Below are 26,533 nucleotides of genomic sequence, written 5' to 3' on the forward strand. Positions count from 1 at the left end.
TTGGCGGAGCCACCGCCTCTCCCTGGCCCGTTGTGTCAGGCTGAGCCGCTCCTCCCCTCCGTCTGCAGCTCCTCCTCCGGGCAGGTGTGTCCCGGGCCCGCGGCTGCCTGCCCCACTCCCTGCAGAGACACCCGCTGAGAGGTCACCCACCGCAGTCCCAGCAAGCCAGACAGACCAGCTTGGTGATCTGCCATGGAAGCCGCAGATGCCTCCAGGAGCAATGGGTCGAGCCCTGAAGCTAGGGACGCCCGCAGCCCGTCGGGCCCCAATGGCAGCCTGGAGAACGGCACCAAGGTCGATGGCAAGGAGACGAAGACCGCCAACGGGCATGGGCACGGAGGGGAGGTGGCCGAGGGCAAGAGCCTGGGCAGCGCCCTGAAGGGGGAGGGAAAGAGCGCCCTGTTCTCCGGCAACGAGTGGCGGCGGCCCATCATTCAGTTCGTGGAGTCGGTGGATGACAAGGGTTCCAACTACTTCAGCATGGACTCTGCGGAAGGCAGGAGGTCGCCCTACGCGGGGCTCCAGCTGGGGGCCGCCAAGAAGCCGCCCGTCACCTTTTCGGAGAAGAAGTCCATCTTCTCGGAGCCCCGGAAGCCCTCGGTGTCCATCGTGGAGCCCGGGGAGGTCCGCAGGAACAGCTACCCGCGGGCCGACGGGAGCCTCCTGCGCTCCAAGTCGGGCTCCGAGGAGGTGCTGTGCGATTCCTGCATCGGCAACAAGCAGAAGGCCGTCAAGTCCTGCCTGGTGTGCCAGGCCTCCTTCTGCGAGCTGCACCTCAAGCCCCACCTGGAGGGCGCGGCCTTCCGCGACCACCAGCTGCTCGAGCCCATCCGGGACTTCGAGGCCCGCAAGTGCCCCCTGCACGGCAAGACCATGGAGCTCTTCTGCCAGACCGACCAGACCTGCATCTGCTACCTTTGTATGTTCCAGGAGCACAAGAACCACAGCACCGTGACGGTGGAAGAGGCCAAGGCCGAAAAAGAGGTAACTGAGTGCTGAGCTGTTTGCTGTCCCTCCAGACCTGGCCTCCCTCACCTGCCCTCTGACCTTGATCCTCCTGGGGCTTCCTAACTATGGGGGCTTAAGATCATTCCAGGCTTGGCCCTTTTAGAAAACATTTCTTTCCCCTCTGTACCTGCCGGCTGGGAATCAGAGGTGGCTCCCAACCAACTAAAGTTTTAGAAGGCAGGGGCATTTTTTTAGATAAGCCAAGAGAGGCTCAGAAAAGATTGCTTGACCAAGGTCATAGGTTACATTCAAGTCTAGGCAAAGAGTCAGACCTAATGGTGCAGAACTCTCTACTGGGCTCTGCCTGGCTAGGGTTATCTCTCCTTTTCCTCCTGTTCCTTCTCTTTCTCTCCCCTCCACCCCCTTCCCACCTGAGTAGGACTGGCCCCTGGGGAATAGGTCACAAGTGAAGGAAGATATTGGAAGGACCGAGTTTGGGGGCCACTAAATTGTCCCTTTGGGCTGGCTTCTGGTTTGCATTTGCAGGACAGTGGCTCCTTGTTCGGTGTGATTCCCTCCAGGTTCTTCACTTTGCTCCCAGCCTCCTTTATCCTTTGCTCAGCAGGGCTGACTGTGCTTTGTGTGTGGTTGCAGGTGGACATGCCTGTGCCTGTGGGTGGACGTTTCTGGATTTTGTATGGAGGTGGGGCGTAGGTAAATGCGTATGTGTTTTCTATGCATGTGGGTGTCTATGTGTGCATGTGGATGTTTGCACATATTTGTGTATGGGATACGTAATTGTTTTGCATGAATTCCATGTATGTGATTATGCGCTACTTCCATGAGGCAGAGCAGAGGCAAGTGGAGGCTTGTGTATGTGGCACACCTGGGGAAGATATTCTGTGCTGAGAGTCCAGCTGTGGCCATTGCTTCTTGCCCCACAGATGCTGAGCCCACCATCTGGCCCTCCTTACTGCAGGAGGACTCTATGGGGGGCCAATGCTGGCAACTCTGCATTCTCAAGAGTTTTTGTACCCCTCAGAATGAGGCAACACAGGGTCCCTCCCTGCCCAGCTTTTCTGACCAGTAACTTGCGATTATTCTCTCTCTCTCTACCTCCTGCTCATACCCCTGGGCAGGGAGGGATGAGACCGAGATGGGAACAGAATCAAAGATCCCTTCCAGAAACTTCATTTGGCCTCAAAAGAAGACATCCCCGCTCCCTCTGGTCCCTGCTTTGTACGGGGAGCTAGAGGTGGGACATGACCATGGAACCCATTCTCAAGGACCTTACTTGGAAAGTTGAAAAAGAACAAAAGGTAGTCACCTTCAGCCACAGAAGCAAAGACATTGCAGAACCTCAGACTGAGTTTTAGGAAATGTGACCAAATTCTAGTCCTGATTTTTATATCTAAGTAATGGTAGGACAGTGAATAAATCCTTTCCATTCTCTCAGCCTTGGCTTCTCTCTATGTGAAGCTGAGTGGTTGGGTTAGATTTCTCTGTGGAGCCTAGGATTCTTGGACAAGAATCAGGGTGACAAGAGGTACCCAGAACAAGGAGGTGCTCAGAAGACACAGGATCCAGGTTACCACTTCTATTGCAAGCAAATCACACTTACTGACCTGTTTTCTATGCAGGGTTGGCCCCAAATATCATCTGAAACAAAGGTGTCACCATTTAAGAACATCCAGAGTGCCTGTGGAAGAGGTGGGCAGGAGGGTTTGGGGTCTTGTTTCAAGTTCTGGTTCCAGGGGCCTCCATGATGTAGGTCAGGAGGCAGAGCTCAAACACACAACAGGACTGGGGAGCACCCTCCCAGTTACATAGTAGCAGCTGGGAGTAAACATGGAATGACAAAATAAACAATAAACAGAGGACAGAAAGCCAGGCCTCATGGAATTCTTGAAATCCCAATGCCTCCTCTTGCACCTTGTGGATAAGGACACAGGCCCAGAGAAACAAAGGACCTGTTCAAGATCCTGGTGGGAGGAAGAAGCCCCCTAAGTCTTCTTCCAATGTCTGAGAGCACCTCAGGGGAAGGGCATGGGGGCATGGAATTCAGGATGTGTGTGCTTTAGGAGAAAATGCCTGATCCTCTGACCAGGGCTGTGATGGGGATCTTTGGGCAGCCTGTGTGTATACACATGTGTGCACCTGAAGCACAGGGATATGCAGGCAGAGCAGGGATGAGAAGCCAGGGGACTAAGCTGAAGCCATTTGTCTAGACCTGGCTCTGCTGGAATGTTGGTGGGGGGTATAGCATAGAGCAGGGGTCTTGGGTCGATGGATCAGAGGGACTGAGTATGTCAATCCTGGCATCCTTGGGAGGCATCTCCTGCAGACCCAGACATCAGCCCACACACAGCTTCTTGCAAGGAGCCTGGGAAGAACCTGTTCTGCAGGCCTGTTGGTGAAGGCCAGGTGGGGTAACCCAGCCTAGCGTGGGTTAGTCGCTTAGAGCTGAAGATGACACCCATGGCTGCAAGTGCTCGCCTCCTGGGCCTTGGTTATCCCCAAACTCCATGCTCTGAAAAGATCACTTGGCTCTGTTTGTAGCAATAAGATGGTCTTTTCCCTGGTAGACCCATGTCACAATGTTTCCCCTCTCACCCCAAATATCACAAGGGGGTCCCATGATGTCAACTGGTCCACCCTCCAACTCTGGATATTTTCCAAGACAGGTTAATTAGTGAAATGAAAATGGATTAGGTATCTCCTTTCCTGTGTCGAATGTCCCTGCCATCTAGTCTAGTTCCCTCCTATGCAGCAGGCCAGGGTGTTAGGACCTGTCTTGGGGGGATGACAGGCTGTTCTGGAGGCACCGCCCCATCCAGCCTAGGTTCTGGGGTAACAATATCATCAGCATAGTAATACGCATGCCCATCACACCCAGCCAGTGTCACTTGGAGGGGCTCAGCCTGGGAGCTTCATCCAGTCTCCACTGCATGGCTTTGTTCAGTTCATTCCTTTCTCCATGCCCTGGACTTTATTTCTTATCTTTTTGCCCAACTCTTCCAGGAAGGCTGAGCTGACAGACTGCTGGGTTGCATGCCCCTTGTCTTTGAGTTTCTAGCTATACTGGTCTGGGCAGGCAAGCTCTTTGGACAGACAGTGGGGCTGAGATTTCAGATGAGGAGCCAGGCTATCGGCCAGGGTGCCCTGGACCCAGTCCCAGGAGATTTTCAGGGAGAAATGTCTGCTCTGGGAAGGGCACGAAACAGGAGGTGGGATGACCTGTCCAGATTCTGAGAGGAAACAACCAAATAAAAGATTTAGAGAGAGGAATCAGGAGCAAAGTGACCAACAGCTAGGCAGGTAGCAATTCAGTCTGTGTGGAGCACATCTGTGTGCTAGTGCTGAGCCTGGCGTGTGCGTGGTTACAAATGCCTGGTCTTGTGGGTGGGGAATTGTACCTATTTTATAGAAGAAACAGGTTTAAAGATGCTGAAAGACTTGTCAAGGCACAGTGTGGGAGAGGGTGAAGCTGGGATTTCTCGCCACCATTTTAAACCTTTTCTCCCCATAGAATTGGAAGGGTCTCCTTGAGATCACTGAGTTCAGTGGCTTCCAGGTGGCTGTCCTTGGGTTGGTATCACTTGATGACTTATTAAAACACAGATTAACAGGCTTTATCCCAGGACGTTCTGATTCAGGGAATTGGGGGCCTGGGGTCTGAATGTTAATCTATGATGTTTACACATCAGGGATTCTGATGTGCAGCCAGAGTGGGAATCAGAAATCTAGTCCAATGTCACGAGGAAACCAAGACCCAGGGAGCTGAGGTGACTTCTGAAAGGCCCCCCTGCTCATCTGCCAGGGGGAGCCCTTTCTTGGCCCAGCTTGTACTTCCTCTGTCCAGAGGCTCTGAGGAAGCACAAGGGACTGGGGGTGTCCAATCCAGCAGTTGCACTGATATCAGGCATTTGACATCTGAACGGAAACAGGGAAATCTACCCAGCATTTCAGATTCCTATCTGGATAATTACCATTTGTCTGGAAGTACAAATTTGGCAATTAACTAACTCACTTGGCAAATGTCACAGCCCACGGCCCATGAGGTTATTTCAGACTAGGGGAAGATCATGGTCTATCTCCCCTTCCCTGGGGGCCATGCAGGTACAACTGTCAAGGTGAGTATTTGGGTGTGCCAACACCTACCCAAAGGCCTGGTCCAGGCTGAGGCATTGCCAGACTCTTCCACTCCTCGAAGAATTTCAAGGTTGGGTGGACCACACAGGTGCCATCTCAGGTATGAGAGAGAGAGAGAGGGAGAGAGAGAGAGAGAGAGAGAGATATGCAACCCAGTGTGGGAGAGCGAAACAAAGGAAGCATTTAGGGACAGGCCTAGGCAGGGTGAAGGGGAAAAATCAGGGAGGAGTAGGAAGTAGGCAGGAGGGAGGTATGAGTAGGGGAGGGACTGTGGAGAGCTGAGGCCCTGTCAGACATCAGGGGCTTCAACTGCATTCTGTAGGGGGAGGATCAGGAGAGAGAAAACTGGGGCCTCGGGCAAAGGTATGGGGAGGAAAAGGGAGGTAATAAGAGAAGAGGTTGAATTGATGAAGTCCATGAGGTAGACTTAGTTTAGCAGGAATGAAGGAGGAAGGGCAATGTTCTAGAGGAGAACCTGGTACCACCACCTTTGGAATTGCCTCTGAAGGTCGAAGAATAGGATCTGAGACCTGTCATTGCCTTTTGACCTTACTGCTGCTTTCTTTCTGACTGTGAGGACTCAGACCTCGCCACTTTTGCAAAAGGGGGCTTTTACAGAATTAAAGAAAATTCCTGGGCTGGGAATGTAGCCCAGTGGTAGAGTGCATGTCCAGCATGCATGAGGCCCTGGGTTCAACCCAGTACCCTGAAAAAGAAGAAAATTCCTGGCACTTAGTATGTACTTAGTAATTAAAGTTCTTTTCCTTTCCTCGCCTAGAGTTGCAGGAGAACAAAGTATCTTTGGAAACTTCCCAGGTTCTATTACTTCCTGTATAGGATAAGTCTCAAAGAGCTAAACATACATGAAGTGCCTTCTTAGACATCCGTAGAGCTCTTACCCTGAGCCTTCCTCCTTGACAGGGTAGGACTCATCCCAGAGAAAGGATCATTCTAGCAGCATACAGATCCTGGTCCCAGGACCCTTTCAGAACCCTCTGTGCCCTGCAAGTCTGATCTTGCTGGCTGTGCTATGGGAGCCAGGCCCCTCCCAGCCAAGCCTGACTTCCCTAGTGCCCCAAAGAAAAGGAGGACCAGTCTCCTCTCCACCCTGGCCGATTCTTCCACCCACTGCTGCAGACAGCTCGTCTCCACTTCTGACCCTGCCCTTACACATGTCCAGACTAGCCACTTCTTCTCCTCCCCTCCCAGGCTGCTGGCAGATACTCCAGCTCTCAGACCTCAGCTAGCTGGCTGCCCTCTCCCCACCCTCTCTTACACAGGATGGACTCCCAGGGGGCTGACCTGTCTCTGCCTTTGCCCAGATGTTCTAGGCAGCACTGGACTCTCTGTGCCCTGGTCCCCTGTACTCCATCCCTCCTTTCTCTTTCCCTCCATGCTCACCTAAGTGAGACATTTTCTCACCTGTGGGCTGACCATACAGCTTCTATTAGGTGTTCCTTTGGCACAGCTGTTCACTCCTGACATTCAGCTCCTTAACCTTCACCTTCTCTAGTCAAACCTCCTCCCACGGGCAGTGCTTAGCCTACCCTCTTCCCCTCTTCTGACCTCTGTTCTGTTTCCCTAGTATCCTTCCACCGTCAGTTACTCATGATCTAACCCTTTATTTTGCATTTTCAGTCTAATGTCTTGACTTCCCGGCCTCTGTGTACCCCTTACACTGCTCTCTGTGCCTGGACTGTGTCCATACCACTTCTAAACCCCAATTCAATGACATACGCTGAAATCACCACCCAACACCCCTGAGACCTCACCTGACCACGTCGGCCCTCTCCCTTCACTTGCTTATGTCCCACAGACCTGCCCATCCCTCTGTCCTCATTCCTGCAATTATGGTGACAATAATGATGATGGGGACCATTGTTCAGTCAAGGCTTTCTCTGTGCCAGATGCTTTCTGGGATCTTCAGTCCCTGATCATCTTCCATCCCACATCCTCCATGGGAGGCAGGTCCTCTTACTACCTCCGTGGGACAGTTGGACCTACTGAGGCTCAGAGAAGTTAAGCAACTCACAAAAGCCCTTGCCTGTAGGTGGCGGTTACCAGATGCTAACTGTTGGATTCCCCATCATGTGCTCTGGGCAGGCTCCCTTCTGGATGCCCCACTCCCCAATAGCTCATTTCATGGAAGGGTGACCCATCCGCTTACTGGCAAAAGGGCTTTTACTGGGGTTGGGCCTGGGCCTGAGGGTGGGAAAGGGTGTGCTTTTGCTCTCTGTCACCAGCCCTTGTGAAGTGCTCCTCCTCCACATGCCAACTCCTCCATCCTTCAGGTTAGGATGCCTCAGCTGTGTGGTGGGAGTTTTGCAGCACTCCCCCACCTCAAGCCTCACTCAGGAGTTCTTCATGGATGGGAAAGTCGCCTGGGAAAGACCTGTTGTCCAGCCTCTTGGTCTCTTCCCTAGAGCCCAGATCTGCCACCCAGGCCTGGCCTTCTCAGGGTCTTGGCCACTGGATCTGCCAACCTGTTTTCTGGGCTTTCCAGCTCTGGATCCTCAGAGTGTCTGAGGATCAAGTTTCTACTACCACAGTGTCTTCTCCCAGCCTTGTTCCAGGGACCGGGCCAAGTCCCTACCCTCCTCTTCTTGTGCTCCTCTCCTCTCAACAACCCATCTCCATCTCTGGTAATGACATTTTCTATGCTGTGGGATCTACAGCCCGTCTTTGTCTTGATCATGGGGAGCCCAACAGTGTGGTGGTCGCTGAAGGGCAGGCTGTGGGGAGGCAGGGGCTCCCTGTCTGGGGAGCTCGGTACCTCATGCCCCATGCCTTCCACACCCTCTGGTGCCATTTCCTCAAAGGCCAGGAAGACCTAAGCACCATCAGATCCACTTCCCTGGGTGTTTTCAGCAGATACCCCACAGGCCCCTGCTCAGCCTGATGGGATGTTCAGAGGTGTGCTGTGTGGCGATGCTCTGGGCCCCGGCTGCTCATGACTCCTGCTGATGGAGCCCATGTTCCTCATGGTTTGTTGAACCTTGACTGTTCTCACGAGCTCCCCCGAGAGATGGCTAGAGAAAGAGGTAGGCCTCCGCATTCAAAACCCAGTGGTCCTGGAGACCCTGAGCAATCCGAGGCTTCTTGGCTGCTTGCTTATTGGGTAGAAATCACCCCTTGTCTTCCATGCTGGAAGGCACTTTGGAAGCACTAGAGGAGACCCAGAAGAACAAAAGAGGTGCCTCTTGACTAGACTGGTGGCCTTGGCCTTGACTTCTTGCCTCAGTTGGACATGCTTTTCCGAGAAGGGCCTTTCCCCACATGGAAGGCAAGTGTGGATATGAGCACATCCTGATAGAGACTCTTCCCAACCCACTCTACACCCCTACCATCCATGTGCCTGAGGGCAGGGGTCCTAGGTCCTCTCCCTCCATCCCAGCCTTTTCCACCCTTCGAGCCTCATTCTCTAGCCTTCTCCTCCTCCAGAGACCCCAGGTAAAAGTCCCTGTCTCACCCAAACTGCAGAATGTGTTCCTTCCCATAAACAGGTTTATAGCTGTGCCTGCCCAGACAGAGCCCAGGCCGGCGGCAACCCGGTTCCTGCTTGCAACACACACCCCACATCATGCCATAGAAACGTTGCACACAGTTACAGCCACAAGACACTCCCTGGCTGGGTTGGGCTCAGTTCTCTTCTTTTCTCCCTCTGTGGCCCCAGGTCCGTTGAAAGGAGCAAGAACCCCCAAAGTGAGCACCCTCCCACTCATGTTGGGTGCAGGGATAAGGGAGGTTTAGTCCCCACAAAGGCATGATGAGGGCAGCCAGCCCTAGTTACCTGAGAACAAGGAGATGGTGTTTGACCCTTGGTAACTGGCATGGAGTCTGGCATGGAGCCTGGCATGTCTGAGGTCCTGAGGGATGTTTGTTGGGCAGAGAAATGGATGCAAGTGAGCCCTGCCTGAGACTTGGATCCCTGGGTGGGCCCATGCCCTAGATCTCTGTGTCTGTGCCCCTTTCTTCTCAATTTCTCCAACCCTGACTCTTTTCCTGCAGACAGAGCTGTCACTGCAAAAGGAACAGCTGCAGCTGAAAATCATTGAGATTGAGGATGAAGCTGAAAAGTGGCAAAAGGAGAAGGACCGCATCAAGGTGAGCAGCCCCCAGGCTCCCTTCACCGCACTTGCCCTGCCTGTCCTGCCTGGGAGGAGGCAGGCCTTGGTTCCTGTTCAAGGTTTTGGCCCTCAGTGACATCCCACACTTGTTTGTTGTAGATTCTCTCCCTGACCCTTTTGCATTCCCACCTAGCACCCAGATAGGATCCCACCTGTCACCTAACACTCATTGTATATCATCTTAGCAGAGCACATCCCAGACCCACCCTCCAGTGTGTTGTCTAGTGTCTGCTAATGTGTGCTCTGCCCATCCCCCCAGACTCCCCAGCCACCAAATACACACCATTTCTCTTCTACTTGTGCCACTGTGACTGGAAGTATGTCTGCCACGGTTTGGGGATTTATAAATCATATCTGAAATCGTTGTCTCTTGATCCTGGCCACACCAACAGCCAGACAATACACTTTTTGATTTGGTGTTTTGTTCTGGTTGGGGTTTGAGTGAGCACACCTTGACTCTTGGGAGAATGTCTAGGCACACAGGGAATCACTCAAGTGTGGAATGGTTGCTTGGGTTAACCCCTGGCCCCCCAGAGGAAGGAGCCACAGGTGGATAAGGAAGGGTGGGCTGTAAAAACACTGGCTATCTCTGTCCCTCTTTGATGCCTTTAAATGAGATTCATAGCCAGACAGTCTCGCCAAGTTAGGGCTCTGGGAATGCCCTGATCCTGAGTTGAGAACCTAAGGGTGTGCTCCCCTAGGGAGGTAGTTTTCCTTAATGAAACTCTCATCCCTCCTCTGATTCTGGACCTAGAGCTTCACCACCAATGAGAAGGCTATCCTGGAGCAGAACTTCCGGGACCTGGTGCGTGACCTGGAGAAGCAGAAAGAGGAAGTGAGGGCTGCCCTGGAGCAGCGGGAGCAGGATGCTGTGGACCAAGTGAAGGTGATCGTGGATGCCCTGGACGAGAGGGCCAAGGTGCTTCATGAGGACAAGCAGATCCGGGAACAGCTTCATAGCATCAGCGACTCGGTGCTATTTCTGCAGGTGAAAACAGTCTTCCACCATTCAGTCCCTAAATCCCGCCATCCTCTCCCTTCTCATTCTATCCACTTTCCCACATCCTCATTAATCATCCTTCCATCCATCCATCCATGCTTCCTTCCATCTGCCCATTTAATTTTTCCACCCAATCTATTTCCCTACCTCCTCTAAAGATGGTACACAAACACCACCTTGTACCATCTTCAATTGATATGTCCTAGCAGTGCTCTGGGTTACAGTGGGAAGGAGTTCTGTGGTGGATTAGTAATGTCTGCCGTGGATAAGGGAGGAATGGTGTGAGTGCTGCATACTTGTTATCTTTGATCTAGTCAGTTTGGCTATTTATGCATCCATCTTTCTGTCTGCTAGAATGTTTTGTGCACTCCTTGATGCCCAGACTCTATTAGGTGTTGTGGTGAATAGAGAAGTATAAAACATGTTTTTCTGCCCCCAAGCAGCTGCAATCCAGCTGGGAAGATAAGACATGTACAATTAGGGAACAATATAGGAAAACATGTAATTAAATGATAAAGCATGTGGCTCAGGAGATAAGTGCCTGTGGAAACTCAGGGAAGGGTGAGCAGGCTGGAGCAATCTAAGGACAACTTTGTGCAGGAGAAGGAGTCTGAATAAGGTCTTGCAGGCCACTTAGAATTTGAGAAGGAGGAGGGATTCTCCAGTGAGGGGAAGGGAGGGGAGAAGCACGAATGTGCAGAGGCAGGATGGAATGAGGCGTGTAAAGGTGGAAGGTCCCTGTCTCACCCAAACTGCAGACTGACCCAGAATGCTCTGGTAATTCCTTGCACTTCTTTCTGCTTTCTCCTGGAATCTCACTGTAGCCTGTGTCCCTCTCAAAAACCCCTGTGATGTAGGAATCCTGCACCCAGATTAGAGGTATAAACCATGGAGTCATATATCTGATTGCTAAAGCCATCAGGATGTTAGCATCTGTGGACTTTTTTTTTTTTTTTTTTAAGTACCAGGGATTGAACCCAGGGAAGCTTAACCATTGAGCCACATCCAAGTCCCTTTTCAATATTTTATTATCAGGATCTTGCTGAGTCGCTTAGGGCCTCGCTAAATTGCTGAGGTTGGCTTTGAACACGTGATCTTCCTACCTCAGCCTCCTGAACTGCTGCTATTACAGGTGTGCACACCACTGCACCCAGCTGCATCTGTAGATTTTAATTGAACTTTTGCCTAGTGAGAAAAAGTGAGGCTAGTTAATTAGCTGATTTTAGAACCCAGCTCCTCTGGCTCCCAGCACTGAGTCTTCCAGCTGGGCTATAAGAGCCCCCTTGTTGACAAAAGATCCAGAAAAACTCAGGAAACTAATGGCTTCTTTCCTTTCTTGGTAGGAATTTGGTGCTTTGATGAGCAATTACTCTCTCCCCCCACCTCTACCCACCTATCATGTCCTGCTGGAGGGAGAGGGCCTGGGGCAGTCACTGGGCAACTTCAAGGATGACCTGCTCAACGTGTGCATGCGCCATGTTGAGAAGATGTGCAAGGCTGATTTGAGCCGTAACTTCATTGAGAGGAACCACATGGAGAACGGTAGGTCCCATCTGTGTGGAGGCCCAAGGTCATGAGCTTTTCCCTCCCAGGTCAGTTCCTGCCTCCTGGTGCAGGTTGGCACCTAGCTAGCTGGCCCCTCATGGTTTTCATCCACCCATCCCTTTATGGGGATTTGAACTCAGGCTCAGGGATTCTAATCCCCATTGAGTTTGCAGCTATTACAAGGGGTCTCCAGAGGAGGGTGATTCCTGGGCATTGGCTGAATAAGTGCCTCCTCTCTGTGGATCATTCTCAAACCTGGGGATTGGTTTCAGTCAGATCTACATCTGATTGTCCAGCCCAACCCAGCAGATGTGTGCATGCTGTTGCCGTGTGGGCTAGATGCCAAGCTGGTAGCTTTACAAACTCCAGCAGAAGTGACTTAGAACTGCACCTGTTCTTAGAGGGAGGACTTACCTGTCACCATGGCTGTGTTGAGTAGTGTTGAGCCCAGAGGCTGCACTTGGCCTGATAGGCTGGGGACGACAGGATATAGCCTGTCTCTGTGACTCAATGTGTCCCTGAAATCAGCACCTCTTCTGAATCATGCTATCCTTGCAGAGGTCAACTGAATCATCTCACAGACTCTCCAAACCTGAGAAACTACCCCTATTAAGTCTTTTTCTACCCAGTCCCTTTAGGGCCTGAAGCCTGAACACTTTCCCCAAGGACCCACCCAGTGGCCCAAGCCCAGCCCAGCTTTTAGAATGAGGTTTTCAGAATGCAGCCTGATTAAGATCTTCCACCCGTGCACACTAAAGGAAATAATCCCTGTCTATCCTAGATGGAGCTCAGGATTCTTGCAGGAGGAGAGGGGCTGAGTAGGTCACTGACCAGGGTCAGGAACAGGGACACCTATATATCTTGGTGATTTCACACAGCCTCCCTGTAAAATACAAAGGGACATTCAATTATACCTGAGGACAGATAAGACATTTTAGCAAGACAATCATTTGACTTTAAATGGCACTGACAGCCTCTTCCTCATGACAATAGCAGTGCTCCTGGTGGTGATAGAGATGGCAGAAGATGACTGAGCTCCCTGAAAGCCCGGGCATAGGGCTGAGCTCTTCACTTCTGTTGCTTTACGGTCCCCTTGTGGAGCATTGCATTTTACAGATGAGAAGGCTGAGACTCAGAGAAGCATGTTCTCAAAGTGCAGGTCGCTGGGCAGGGGTGCTATGCAGTCCCCTGGGTCTTCTCATCTGGAAGGTGTCATCGGTTGATGGGTGTGGTGATCATCGTCCCAGGGTTCAAACCTTGACAAGACCTGGGAAGATGGCCAGGCCCTTGCAGGAACCACCCAGCCTTCCAGTTGCTCACATCCCATTTCTAGGTCATGAAGGTGCTGGCCTGGTCCCTGTGCAGGTGTGACCCTGCATCCCCTACAAGGTCTGTGGTGAGGTGGCAGCCGAGAGCAAGGGGAGCTGCTGAATCAGCAGCTCTGCACCTGTGCCTGGAGTCACCCGGGGAGCCTCCTTTGCCTCTGTTGTTATTTTTGGTGTCTTCTGTAAGAGGTGGTGGATAGGAGGCTGGTGAGGTGAACTGTGGAGTGACTATCTACTGCTCCCTGATAGTAGACTCATTCCCACCCTCACAGACAGGGGGTAAGAGGCAGCAGGCCACCTTCATCCTGGGTCAGTGGGCAGGTGGCGGGGCTACCTTGTTGTGTATGCATTTATTCTTTTTTTTTTTTTTTTGGTTCCATGGATTGAACCCAGGGATGGTTAACCACAAAGCCATATCCCTAGCCCTTTTTTATTTTGAGACAGGGTCTCGCTAAGTTGTTTAGGGCCTCTCTTAAGTTGCTGACGCTGGCTTTGAACTTGTGATCCTCCTGCCTCAGCCTGCCGAGTTGCTGGGATCACAGGCATGTGCCACTGCATCTGGCTGCATTTATTCTTTGAACTACTGCTGAGTGCCAGGACCTGCTAGATGCAGGGGCTGGAGAGGAAGGATGTGTCTGAGCCACACTTCCCTTCTCTTGCCCAGGAGAGAGAGAAAGGGAAGGACAGAGAAAGTAGAAGAAAGGGAAGTAGTAGGAGACAGGAATGGGGTGGAGGACAGCTTGGAGAGGTGGAGCATCGAGCGGTAGATTTCTTTTGGTCAGAGTCTTCAGGTGGGTGCATCTAAGAGCTCAGCTGCCTTGATTCCTGGACCATGGAAGTCTTTACTGGGACCTTGATCCACCACCTGTGACTGCCAGGAGTGACTGGGGCTGAGCTGTGAAGTGGGGAATCAGGACTCAAACTCCATTGTTGCTCTTCTTGACCTATGTGACATGGGTCAATTTGCTTCTCTCATCTCTTGAGCCTTTTTTTCTTACCTGTCACAGAGAGAGGTTTATATACCTGCTCAAGGGTCAAAGTACAGACCAAATGAGAAATGGATATCATAGTCCCTTATAAACTGAAAGTACTGTGCACACGACCTTGCTCACAAGGGGACAGTCTAACAGAGTGAGTGACTCAAGGCAAGACTTCCCCTGCCCCACTCCAAAGACTGAAGAGCAGCACTCTGAGGCTGTGGGACCTTGATTGTCCCCAGCACAGAGCGGGTGGGCTATGGGTTCTCAGCCAGCCAGGCATGTCCCAGTGGGTCAGTTCCTCCTCTCCATTTTCTGACCTCTTTCTGCCCAGGTGGTGACCATCGCTACATCAACAACTACACAACCAGCTACGGGAGCGAGTGGAGTGCGCCCGACACCATGAAGAGATACTCCATGTACCTCACACCCAAGGGTAAGGACAAGCCTCCTTGGCCTAGGTCTGGCACCCCTCTTGCTTCTCAAGAGCCCCCCTGAGTCCATGGAGCAACTCTCAGCCAGGTTCCTCTTAGGTGGAGTGACACTACCTCCAACATGCCTGGGGAAGTCCTGGCTGTTGTCTTGGTGTGATTATGAACAGCACCTGCTTTCACCCTCACAAGTGACAAGTGTAAACTAACTAGATGACAAATTACCCAGCACCCTACTCCTCAGAGGGCTCCATCCCTGACCCAGGCAGCTTGTCCTGCCCCTGCCTCTCGCTCCCCTCTGCTGGGCTGGAGCTGTGTGGAGCTTCCACTTAGGTTTCTTAGGGCTCAGGCCCTGGGAGGGCTGCCTTCTCTGGGGCCTCCTCTGGGGTCAGCTGCTGCTTCTCCTCGTTCCTCACCTGGCCACTTGGCCCCTGAACCTTCTCTCCCTAGGTCCTGCAGAAGCCCAGCCTGCCGGGTTACAGTCTGGTGGGGTCTAGACCAGGGCCTCCCTGTCCTTGTCCTGGGAGAGCACTGGCACATTCTTGGACACCAACAACAAACCACAGCAATGCCTGTTACATAAAGGAGGGTGTGCCAGGCCATCAGCCCAGGATGGAGGGGGTTGTACACTTGCACATGTGGGACTGGGGGACCAGGAGAAGAGTGGGGACCTCTGGGAAGGGGACGAAGGAGACCTGGGGAAGGTGAACCCGAGGCTCTGAGCTGTCACTCACATACCTACAACAGGAGGGGCTGGGGATTTGGAGGAATGAGCTCACTGGAGAGGAACCTTTGTGCCCAGCCCAATTTGAAAACAATACCTGAGCTTCTTCCAGTGGCCAGGTGCCCAGTCCCCTCCTCAACATTCCTGGTGTGGGCCAGGCCTCCTAGCCAGTGTGCCCACTCCCCTTCCCAGGGCACTGCCTCTTTGGGCCAGTTGTGTGAGAGTATGAAATGCACTAACCAGACAACCCCAGTGTCACTTTCCTCGGAAGGACCCAATATGACTGTTGGGTGCCTGTGGCTCTCCCCCTTGTCCCTAGATCAGCCCTGTTGACCCAGCGAGTCCCCAAATGGCTCCTCCTTGACTATTTGCTCAGTGAGAGACTGAGGGCCAGTGTGACCTCCCTTCAGGCCACAAGGAGGGAAGAATCAACCTGCCTAGGTGTCACCTGGAGAGTCCCAGGGTCTGGGTGACCTGGGGTGGTCAGTGTTCCATCTGGCTTCAGCGTTCATGTCTGAGAAGATGCAGTTGCCCCCAGGGCTAGAAGCCCTCCCAGCTCTGCCCCTCTGAGTCAATCTGTGACATCTGTAGGTGGAAGAAACCGGTTCTCCCGGTATGCCTGTCCCAGCACAGTAAGCAGAGCCCTGCATTGGGGACAGGAGGGGCAGGACATCTGTCTTCTGGAGGGCTGGGTAGAGGAGATGCAAGGGAGAAGTCAAGGAGATTTGTCAATATCAGGGAAACAAGGCCACTTAAGGTCACCAGGCCCTGGGCCTGGGAGGTCCGGCAGTGCTGGGACTTCTCAGGAGAAGTGGGTCTGGTGGCTCCCTGAATGAGGAGCTGTGTGCCCAGGAGGAGGGTGCAGGGGATCCCCAGCACAGGTGCAGGAGTTTAGAAGGACTGGCTGGTGCTGGCCCTGGTGGGCCAGGCTTGGGGAGTGGAATGGGTGGACCCAACAGGAGGGTCCTGGCACACACACACGGGAGCTCATTTTCTGCATCTGGGAAGTGGGGATACTGATCCACTCTGTCTTGTTCATGGGCTGTAAGGCTCCCATAGCCTGGGGTAAGCCACAGTGCTGTGCTGGTACCAGATTACCTGGCCACCTGCTGGTGACTCAGCCCTCGCTCAGCCAGTGGCCCAGCTGCTCCTGTCATCACCAGGGCCTCTCCTTCCTCTCACGCACAGGGGACTGGCTCAGGAGGGAATTGTTGGCTTGTCAGCCTCCTCATGGCCCCCAGGCCACCTAAACAGAGTGATCCTATGTATTAGTATGTTCAGGACTCTCCAGGTGAACCCCAGTGCTCAGGGAACCTTGAGCCTCTTCACTCCCTAAGGGGTCTCCATTTAGATGGTAATTAAGTGACAGCCTAATGCTAGACCCAGTGACTCCTCTTAATGTGGAGTCCAGGTCCCTTGGTGGGCAGTTGGAGACCTGTTTAGGATCCTGCCCAAGACCCCAAATTAGAGTCTATGGCACTCCAAGTTGAGCCAGACCCACCTTTCTGCAATGACAAGCTTTCCTTGTATGCTTCATAGGGGGCGCCCGGACATCCTACCAGCCGGGGTCCCCCAGCCGCCTCTCCAAGGAGACCAATCAGAAGAATTTCAACAACCTTTATGGCACCAAAGGTAGGAGGGGCTCATCTCAAGGCTGGGCAGAACTCATGTGAGGTATAGGCGGAGGTGGGCTGGGGGCCAGGGCTGGGGTGGGGGCCAGGAGCTCCCAGGAAGATGAATGTGGGGAGCTGGGACAGGATGGGCTTCTACTGAGCTTGAAGTGTGTGTGTGTGTGTGTGTGTCTACACGTGGGTGTGCACAGGTGTACACAGCATCATTAGTTAGGCTGGAGAGAAGCTGCTGGAACCTCAGCATCACTGTAGATCCCTGGGTCCATGTGCTCTTCTTGTCCCTGAGGATGAGTTGGAGGAAACAGGGTGAGCGGCACCCCTGGGGTAAGGTCTGGGGACCTCTCCCAGCAAGTGTCTCTGCAGAAGACCTCTGCTGGTTTGTGTACTCCTGCACTGAGAAGTTGTATGTTGGTTAAAACAAATGAGCTTAGCTGTGGATGGAAAGGAAGGCATGGTAGGAAATGGAGCCACCCCTGCAAATCCAGGAGCCACCACTGTCACATGGGCTGAGCAGGAGATCCCTTAAGACCCAAAAGAGGTGAAATGGGGGCTGGGACATGCCTTCCCCTGGGGGAGGCGCCAAGCACAGGGTCTCCCTCTGTTTCGTGTGGTGAGAGGTCCACTATGTGCCAGGACAGGGCCATGTGCTCAGTAAACACCAGCTTTGGGAGACCCTGGCTCCTGGGTGCTGCCTACCATGTGTGGAGAGGAAGGGGACTAGGCCAGCTCCACCAGTTCTACCCAGACGCAATACCAACACTGGAAGGACACTTCAGTGATGACCAGGCCCATGGAGATTGGAGTGGACAGGGCATGCCCAGGCCTCTCTGTTCAGCATGAGATTCCCAGCTGGGACCCACCACGGCCCTCTCCTCCATATCTGCAATACGCAGCAGTGGTATCTGCCCTGCTCACAGCTGCAAGCTCAGGGCCCAGAGTGGAAGAGCCTAGAAAACAGTCATTGAAAGCCAGAGAGAGGGAAGGAAGAAGAAAAGGGCAAGTTCTCTGTCTCCCAGGGTCTTGGGCCATGAAGGCCTGGCACGGGAGCTTCCCAAGATCCTTGTGGGAAGGATGTGCACCAGGGAGGGCCCAGCCCCAGCACCTCTGACCACTGAGCCCAAATGGTATCCTTGTCCTCCCCCAGGCAGCTATGTCAGAGGACACAGGGACCGGTGGCCCCTGCTGCAGAGCAGAGCTGACTGGAGAGGCTCTGGGCCTACTGAGAAGGGGCTGGAGAGCGTTCGTCATGTCTGGGGCCCAAGTCCAGGCTGGGACATCCTCATGGTACCCTGCTGTTCCTCCCACCACCTCCCCACCACGTTCTCCTCTAGATGACAGGGACGTATTTGCACAGGAACATCTGTTAGCCTGTTCAACCTGGCAAACAGGAATCCAGGTGTTCTATCAGCTGCCTCTGTACCCAAGTTTCAGGATGTGTTGGAATGTGTTTATTCAGTCACTCATACATTCACCATCCACCAGACAGTGAGCACCTTTCAGAGGCCGGGCTCTGGGCCAGGCACCAGGTGTGGTTCAGGGCCAGTCAGGTATTTCCACAGGCCCCATGGAGCCCCATTGGGATTTAATTAAGTAATTGCATCCCAGAGGACAGGGAATGTAAGTGCTGTGAGGTGTAGGGCTGAGGCACACCCCGACTTGGTGGACTTGGTGGAGGTGGTGTGGATGCTCACACGTGAAGACTCACTCCATGATTTCACTTTGGGGAGGAGGCAGGAGAGAAAGTGAGGGATGCTGAGGGACAGAGAGGAGGGGATGCAGCCAGGAAGAGGGTAGGGTGGTGGGGGCCTGTTTAAAGGACTTGGCTCCTTATTCTGAGGACAGTGGCCTTTAGGTAGGGCAGGACCATTTTAAGTTTTAAAAAGATAACTTTGATGGAAAAATGGGGGAAGGCATGACTAGGGACATCAGCATCCTGTCTTGGGAGGTGGCAAGAGGCTGGAGAGACTCACAGAATCAGCAGTGGCCTGGTCTTGCTCTCCCTCCTCTGTGCCCCGCTGAGGTCTGATGCCTCTCTTTGCCTCGCCAGGTAACTACACCTCCCGGGTCTGGGAGTACTCCTCCAGCATTCAGAGTTCCGATGACCTGCCCGCAGTCCAGGGCAGCTCCTCCTTCTCCCTGAAAGGTGAGCCCTCCAGCTGGTCGCCTGCTGTTCCTCTGCAGCTGTCCTGCTTGTCTTTGCCCGCTCTCCTGCCTTCCTCCCTCGCCTTCTGGAGACCAGAGTCCTGGCCAGAAACAAAACAAAACAAAACGGCCAAAAGCTTTGCTGTAAGGAGGGCAGAAGATGGGGCTGGGCCACACCAGCATTCTCAGGGTTCCTTGCGTCATACACTCGTCCCTCAAGATGTGCTGTGACAAGAGGACTCAGGTGGGGGAAGGATGACTCCTCAGTACTCTTGTGCCCTGCCCCCATGGGCCATGAGCCCAGGATACTAGAGCTTAGGGCAGGGTCTTCCTGCTGCAGAGATGATTTAACTTTGTGGGCCCAGTGACTCCCAGGCCCCTGGGCCATGGCGCACCCTCGGTATCCTACAGAGCCAGTCCAGAGGGAGCCACTCTGGAGAAGGTGGGTCAGATGCCTGCGAGGCCTCCCAGGTGTGATCTCTTTCCCCTGAACTCTGACACCCCCTGCCTATTGTGCTCCCCAGAATTCTTGGGCCAGCCTGAGGGATTGGTGTCTCCCGCCCCCTAGAGGGTTGGGGTCATCTTGAGGGGCAGACTTGAACCAGACCCTGGTTTACAGAAGGCCTAGGGCCCTCCCGTCTCTCCTGTTAGGTCCTAGGGTCAGCTCTGGTGGGCTGTGGTGAGAGTACCCCAACTCCTCTGACACCCAAATTACTGGCCTGGAAGAAAGGATCAGCAGTCCGGGGGTGGGCAGAGAGCAGGAGGGAAGGGGCTGTGAGACAGTCACTCATCAGCGAGGCCTCTAGGGTGGCTTTATCACCCAGCAGTCTCTTCCAGGCTAGTCCAGCCCATACCTGGAGCAGGGTTCTTGGCTGAACCAGCCAGGTGGAGGAGAAAGGAACAGAAAGGAGGGCATGTCCTGTCTCTGAGCTTGGCCTGGGCGGCTCTGGGGCTCGTCTTGACCAGCAGACATCTTCCTTGCTTTCGGTCAAGCCTGGCCTGAAGGTCACCTGGCCCGGAAGACAGCCACCCTTGGGCATGGTTTGGATGCCTCCTGACATCGCCCCATGGGCCTGCACAGACTCTCCTGTCTCAGGCCTGGTCCTGGGAGGGACTCCCATGCCTCGGAGGATGAGCCCAGAACATTCCTACTTTCATGCAGATCAGTTTGTGGAGCCCTTCAGGAATGGCCCTCAAGAGGGTTCCAGATAGGTGCTGCCCTGTGTGCCAGGAGAGCCCCAACCTGCCAGGACCCAGCCCATCCACTCTCTGTCAGCAGCCCACAGGTGGGGACAGTGCCTGGGCTGTCTGCGGGCTCCAGGGCCTGAGAAAGGGCTGCCAAGCACAGAGCGTGCAGAATAGATCCGGCAGGGAGTGAGGGCTTCCGACCTGCTGGCCAGTGCTTGCCACTAACACCTCTCTCTCTCCCAGCAGGCACTGGGAAAACCCCCTATCAGTTCACCACCTTGGGACAGGCCACTGCCGAGTTTTCCAAGCCACTGGACCGCAGTGGGCTGTTTAAAAATAATCCTGGTACCTGCCCGTTTTCCAACCCTTCCTTTTCCCTCTCTCATACCAGGGCAGCTGGGCACAGGCATGACCAGAACCTTGTGGGGGTTCTCTGACACTTCTAGGGTGCCCTGGTCCCTCCTCCCCAGAGGGATGCATGTCCCCAGCTACCACCCTCACTCACTCTCTATCTGGATTTCTACCACTGCTCAAGGTTGCTTCCCTGGGCCACCCCTCCCTGCCCAGCCCCATCCTCCCCCTTTCTTTCTGGTTATTGGGAGGTGAGGTGTGAATCCTCCTCTCTCAATCTCCACTCAGGACCCTGGGGTCCTGGCTCTGTCTCCTTGCCCTGCCACCTTGCTCAGTGTCATGGGGAAGTGCTGCAGGTGATCTGGGCCTGGCCTGCTCATCTTGGTGCAGAGTAGGGCAGGAGAAGGCTGTCCCCAGGGGGGCAGGCACAGTCTTGCTGGACAGGGGACTGTCCAAGGACAAACCCCGTTTATTTCCTGAGCTTCTCAGCATCCAAGTCACAGCCTATTTTTTCCCCAGACGGTGTCCTGTCCCTGCAGGCTGATGGCCAAGGCTGAGAGTGCTTTTCCCTGTTCTGAGGACCAGCGCTCCTTACAGATCCCCTGGACTGAGGGGAAGGGCAAGGAAAGTGGCTGCTGGGCCTGGGGCTGGCACCTTCTGATCAAGCCCAGGCAGTGCCACCTGCTCTGGTCCTCTCTTGGCCTGCTGTCCTAACCCTGGGGGGCAGCCACCCTGGAAACTCACTGCCATTCTGTGGGCCCCAGTCTCCTGCTAGAGGCCGTGGAGCGGTGGAGCCTGGTGGAAGGAGCAGGCATAAGGGTTTTGGAGTTTGGCAAAATCTGATTTCCAGTCCTGACCGCTGCTTGCCCGCTGGGCGAGTCAGGCACACTGCTGAGCTCCCGGACACAGGGAGGGCTGAATGAGGAGCCCGCTGCAAGCCAAGTGCCTGGCTCGGTGCTTGGCACAAGTGGGGCTTGGCAAAGAGGAAGCCTCGTATCCTCCCAGCACTGGGGAGTCCGGAGCGCCTCCTGCAGGAAGGTTCTGCAGGCAGTGCTATGGGCTGGGGGTGGGGCGGGGAGGGGCCATGGTGTGAGCCATGTGGGTGGGTGGAAATCCCTGCAGGGCAGTGTGGTGCTGACCTGGCTGGGGCCACCTCGCCTGCTGCTTGGCAGGCTCCTCCTCTGCCTGCCTCCCTGCTTCCTCCTTTGGCTGGCCTCCCCAGGTTTTCAGTTGTCAGTGGCAGTGCCAGGCTGCTGCACACCTCTTCAGGTGGCCGTCTTGGGTAAGGGGCTGGATGGCGCTTGGTGGTCCTAGAGATAGCAGCTGTGCTGCTCCACTACCAGCCGGTCCTGCCTCTGACGGAGCCTCCTGTCTTCCCAGGCTATCCCTCCCTCATCCGCAGCCAGACCCCTAAGGCCCAGCCCCAGACCTGGAAATCCGGCAAGCAGTCTGTGCTGGTGAGTAAGATGCTGCCAGGGGACCAGCTGGGCACAGGCATGACCAGAAGCCTGGGCATGGAAGGGGTTTCCCAGGGCCACTGGTCTTCATGTCCCAGGGTCTGTGGGAGGAGGAGGCCTTTTCTGGGCCATGCATGGGGGAGGAGGCAGCAGTGGCCATAACACCCATAGAGATCCAGGGCTTATGGGGAGGGAGTTGGGTAAGCACATTCTGTCTGGGCCTCAGTTTTCTAATCTGTGAAGTGGGCCACCTGGTTCTTTATTCGGTGAGTGACTGTTGGATTCTGCACTTGGTGGCTCATCCTCCACCAGCTCTGAGACTGTAAAAGTCTCCTCCAAAGGATAGGCCTGGAGATGGGTCCCACCTCTCTGGGGCACTTTTCCAGCTCTGACAGCACAGAGGCCATTGGGATGATAATGTGGGGGAGATGGCGTGGGAGAGGCTGGGATGCTAGGAAGAGGCGTATTGGGGGTTCAGTAGAACATGATCCTAAGCCAGGCCATCAGAAGAGCAGCACCGCGAGGGCTCCAGGCCACCCCGGCCCTGGCATCTTGGAGGAGTGGGAAAACCTCTGTGGGGTTAGTGATCCCCTCGGCCCCTTAGACCTCATGTGCCCGAGCCTTGCCCAGGACCTCGGGGGTCAGGGACTCCCAGGCTGCTCTCCAGCTTCCTGAAGCTTTTCTCTGAGGCCCACACCAGGCCCTGCTGAGGAGCCGCCGATGGCTCTGCCGTGCGGATAGCATCAGGGGTTTGCTGGGAACAGGCCTGAGCCCTGGGCTCCTGCCATCTTTGCATTTGGAACATGGGGAGGTGACGCGCTCTGGACCACAAAGAGTGTCTGGGGCTGGTTTAATTGGAAACAAACTTTAATTTGCTGGTGATGGGAGTTAAGTGATCGCGTGTGTAATTTGGAGCTGGGCCCCGGGGCACCACAGCAGCGGCGCTGCAAAAACAGATAGGAGAGGAAAAGAAGCCTCCTCCTCTGGGACTCGGCCCTTGGCCTCCCTGCCACATTCCTCCTACCTTCCCAGAGCCTGGTCCCTGCAGAGAAAGGGCATCACCACATGAGACTCTGGCAGGACAGGGTCCCAGTGTCCAGCGAGCTCTCAGGGCTGGGAGAAGGGGGCCAGGTGCTAGCAGGCAGAGGCTGGCCTCAGCCCCAGTCCTCTTGCCAACCTGCTGTGTGACCTTGTATGAGTCATTCTCCCCTGTGCCTCAGTTTCTCTACCTGAAACAGGAATCAGATGGCTTGGATGATTTCATGCCCTTCTAACTCTCCGGAGCTAGGCCCCTGAGCCAGGCAGGAATGGAGAGAGGGCACCTGTGGGTGTCACGGGGCCACATTCCTGCTCACCCACCACTCCAGGCTCTTAAGACGGTGCTGTTCACTGACCTGCAGTCCACGTTACGGACCTGGCCTTCCTGAAGGAAAGGCTTCTGCCATGCCCAGCGCCACTCACTTCACCTTGTGAACCGTTTGGGGGTCCAGGCCAGCATGGGGGTAGTTAGAGACCTGTTCCCAGCTCTGCTTTGAGCCCTGCAGAGTAGCCATGTGACTTTGTCTCCCTGGGTCTCAGTTTCTTCCATTGGTAACCAGTGGTTTAGCCGAGGTCTGAGCTCTGACGCTCAGGCCTGCACCCTCTGGGCCTAGTCCAGCTGCGGACCAAGTGCAGGCAGGGTGCTGGCTGGAGGGGCAGGGCCAGGGCAGGCAGGGCCAGGCGGGGGCTGAGAACAGCCTGGGGGGTGTGGGAGGGTGGTGTCTTCTGTATGGGGGTCAGTGGGCAGGGCAAGCTCAGTCTCTGACCCAGCTCAGGGACAAGCCCACTTCCTGAGACCTCTAGGGGGACAGTTCACATGGCCAAGCAACAGCTAAATTTTGCTTTTGCATTTCATCCTGAAAGACCAGCTAAATTCTCAGGACCTGGAAAAGGGGTTAGGAGGAGAGGGGGACACTGCTTGGTACAAGTCGCAATACACAGAGAAGACTGGGAGAGATGTCGCTGGCAGTGTCCCGAGAAGACGCTCCCTGAATACCTCTGAGGGAGGCAACAGGGCTGTGGGGAGCCCAGGGCTGTGGGGCCCAGGCCCACGGGGAGCAGGTGCAGTTGTTTGCCTGTCTGCACCTTCTTTGTTGGGGACAAGCAGATGCTTGAAGTCCTTGAGACTCAAGAAGCGATATGGAAGCCTGGGGGTGGGAGGTGGGGTGGACTCTGAGCCACGCTGCTGGGGCGTCAGTCCTGGATCCCTTACTCACCTGCTGAGTGACCTTGGGCAAGTTGCCTAGCCTCTCTGTGCCTTGGTTTGCTCGACTATAAAGTGGATACGATAACAGTAACCTATTTAATTGGGTGGTTGTAAAAATTAAACGAGTTCGTCCATATAAAACCCTCAGCACAGTGTTGTTGGGCTTTATGGAGTGGAAGGCACCACAACCTTGGTGCGGGCGGAGGCTGCAGCGCATCAGCCATCTGGCAGGAGTGAACTCCAGTTAGGATCCGAGCTCACAGATTCTGGTGACAGTAGGGGCCCCCTGAGTAGATAGATCTCATGGGTCTGGCCACGGGGCCCCTGGACTTGTTGGGGTTTGGGCCATTGCTGTTTCCAGGGGGCCGGGCGTGGGGAGGGCTGGCCGGCGGGCTCGGGGCCGTCAGCTTCCCTAACCTCTCTGTCTCCCCACAGTCTCACTACCGGCCGTTCTACGTCAACAAAGGCAACGCGATGGGCTCTAACGAGGCCCCCTGAGCTCCGGCACGAGGGATGAGGCACTGCCACCCCTGCCCTCTCCGCTGCTCCTGCTGTTCCTGCCTTCTAAGCCACTGTGCTCTTCCGGGTGGTGGCCTGGCCCTTCCCTGCTGCCCCGGCCCCCTGCCAGCCCTCTCAGGACTTCACCCAGGCCCCGTCTTGCTTGGTGACTTTGGGTGGGCCCCTTGTTCCTATGCCGAGGCCAACCCACCACAGGGGGAGAACAGGGTCACTCTCTCTCCGACCCACCACCCTTCTCCTCTGGGGTGGGGTCACCGAGGCCCACGGGGTATCAGCCTGCCCTCCTGCCCAGGCCCCGTGGTCTCCAGGCCTCTTCCACCTGGTGCCTGGTGAAGCAGCTGCCTCCCTCCCATCCCCAAAGACCTGCCTTCTTTCCAGCAGGTTGGCCCTGAGAGGAGAGGGCTTTTGTGTTGAGAGGCCCCTGTGTCCTCTGGGGTCCTACCAACAGCCCCCACCCTGGAAGAAACTACAGGCGTGGCCACAGAGAGGCCACTGTCTTGGTCTCACCCAAGACAGGGTGGGCCATGGGTCTGTGCCATATCCACTTTGAGTCTGGGTCCGCAGAGGGTGAGCAGGTTGACTGTAGCCAAGAGAGTTCTCTCCTCCACCTGCCAGGATGAGCAATTCCCTGACGTGAGATAATCTACCCATGAAAATAGCTACTGGCCCGGCCGCGCCAGGGAAGTACCACTTACCTTAGAATCTCATTAACTTCTAATTGATGGTTCGCCCCGGCGATGGACAGCCAACTGGCTAGTAGCGGCCAGTGCTGTTTACCTTGCGTTGCCCCCAAGGGGAGCCTGCCTCTTCCCCTGACTGCCCTCTGTGTCACACGCCACGGGGCTCAGGGAGACAGACCAAATCAGGAGCAGCACGGCGGGGTTGTCTTTGACCCCAGTTCCAATGGGGGCTCGAGGTGGCCAGCTTGCAGGGGGTGGCAGACTTTCAGCTTGGGCTTTCCCCTCCCGAATAAACCGTTGTCACTCATTTCTCTTGTGTTGAATGACTGGCTCTCCAGGGTCCCTGGAGGGCTCCGAGTCTTTGGATATCTTCCCTCTTTCACCTTGAAGACGGGGCACGCTGGGGTCTCCCTCCACCCCTCTCCACCCCAGGCTGATTCTCTGGGGTGCAGGAGACTGGAACTTTCTGAAACAGGTCTTGATTGACATTAAGCACAAAGGGTGGGAGCCTGGGGATTCTGGCCAGCCTGCACCAGGTCCCCAGAGAGTCTTGGGGAGCCTGGAACCCAGAGCCCTCTGATGCTCAGATGCCAGAGGTAGAGGCCGATTGGAGACTCTGGACCTGGGGGCCTCCTCAGTGTGGGGAGGGCCTCCGAGGCAGGGGAGCCTGAGGACAGCTCCATCCTGGGCTTGGTGGAGGAGAGGCCTTTCAGTCCCTGGGAGGCCCAGAGAGGCCTGGAGGGGCAGTCAGGGCAGGCGTCCTGGAGGAGGTGTGTGAGCCAGGGGGTTAAAAGGATGCAGAAGCCACGGCCTTCTCTCTGACGTGGCCGGCGCACCGAGGCCCTCTCTGTCCTGGTCCTCACGCTGCACTAGGAGCAGCAGCCCCCAACCCTGGGAACAGGCCCACTGCTGCGGGTTCCCGAGGGGACCTGTCCCTCCTCCCTTTCCCAGTGCTGCTGGGCCCTGGAGGCTCTGGGTCCAAGCCAGGGGCCGGGATTCCCAGGGGGAGGCTCCTTGAAGCCAGAAAAGGGAGGGGGGAAAAGAACAGGAAGAGAGAGAAGAGGGGAGGGTTCAGCAGGCACAGGAGAGGG

The 26,533-nt window shown here is 55.1% G+C and overlaps 1 protein-coding gene across 3 annotated transcripts; it reads left to right on the top strand.

The window, feature by feature from the left end:
* Trim29 (tripartite motif containing 29) lies at positions 1-25,766 on the top strand. Of its 3 annotated transcripts, none has more exons than XM_058577146.1 (10): positions 1-984; positions 9,109-9,204; positions 9,982-10,215; positions 11,571-11,769; positions 14,409-14,510; positions 16,769-16,861; positions 18,908-19,003; positions 20,434-20,535; positions 21,922-21,998; positions 24,679-25,766. In XM_058577146.1, the coding sequence occupies exons 1-10, from the start codon at positions 193-195 to the stop codon at positions 24,739-24,741; spliced, it is 1,854 nt and encodes a 617-aa protein (XP_058433129.1). In that variant the 5' UTR covers positions 1-192; the 3' UTR covers positions 24,742-25,766. The 3 variants fall into 3 exon arrangements, with proteins under 3 accessions (XP_058433129.1, XP_058433130.1, XP_046294645.1); XM_058577147.1 differs by having other exon boundaries at positions 20,437-20,535; XM_046438689.2 differs by lacking the exon at positions 20,434-20,535 and having other exon boundaries at positions 3-984; positions 24,679-25,765.
* The last annotated feature ends 767 nt before the right edge of the window (positions 25,767-26,533 follow it).

The sequence above is a fragment of the Marmota monax genome, unplaced genomic scaffold (genome assembly GCF_021218885.2).
Source record: "Marmota monax isolate L192 unplaced genomic scaffold, Marmota_monax_Labrador192_F-V1.1 WCK01_AAM20220418_F8-fsc00081, whole genome shotgun sequence".
Lineage (NCBI taxonomy): Eukaryota > Metazoa > Chordata > Mammalia > Rodentia > Sciuridae > Marmota > Marmota monax.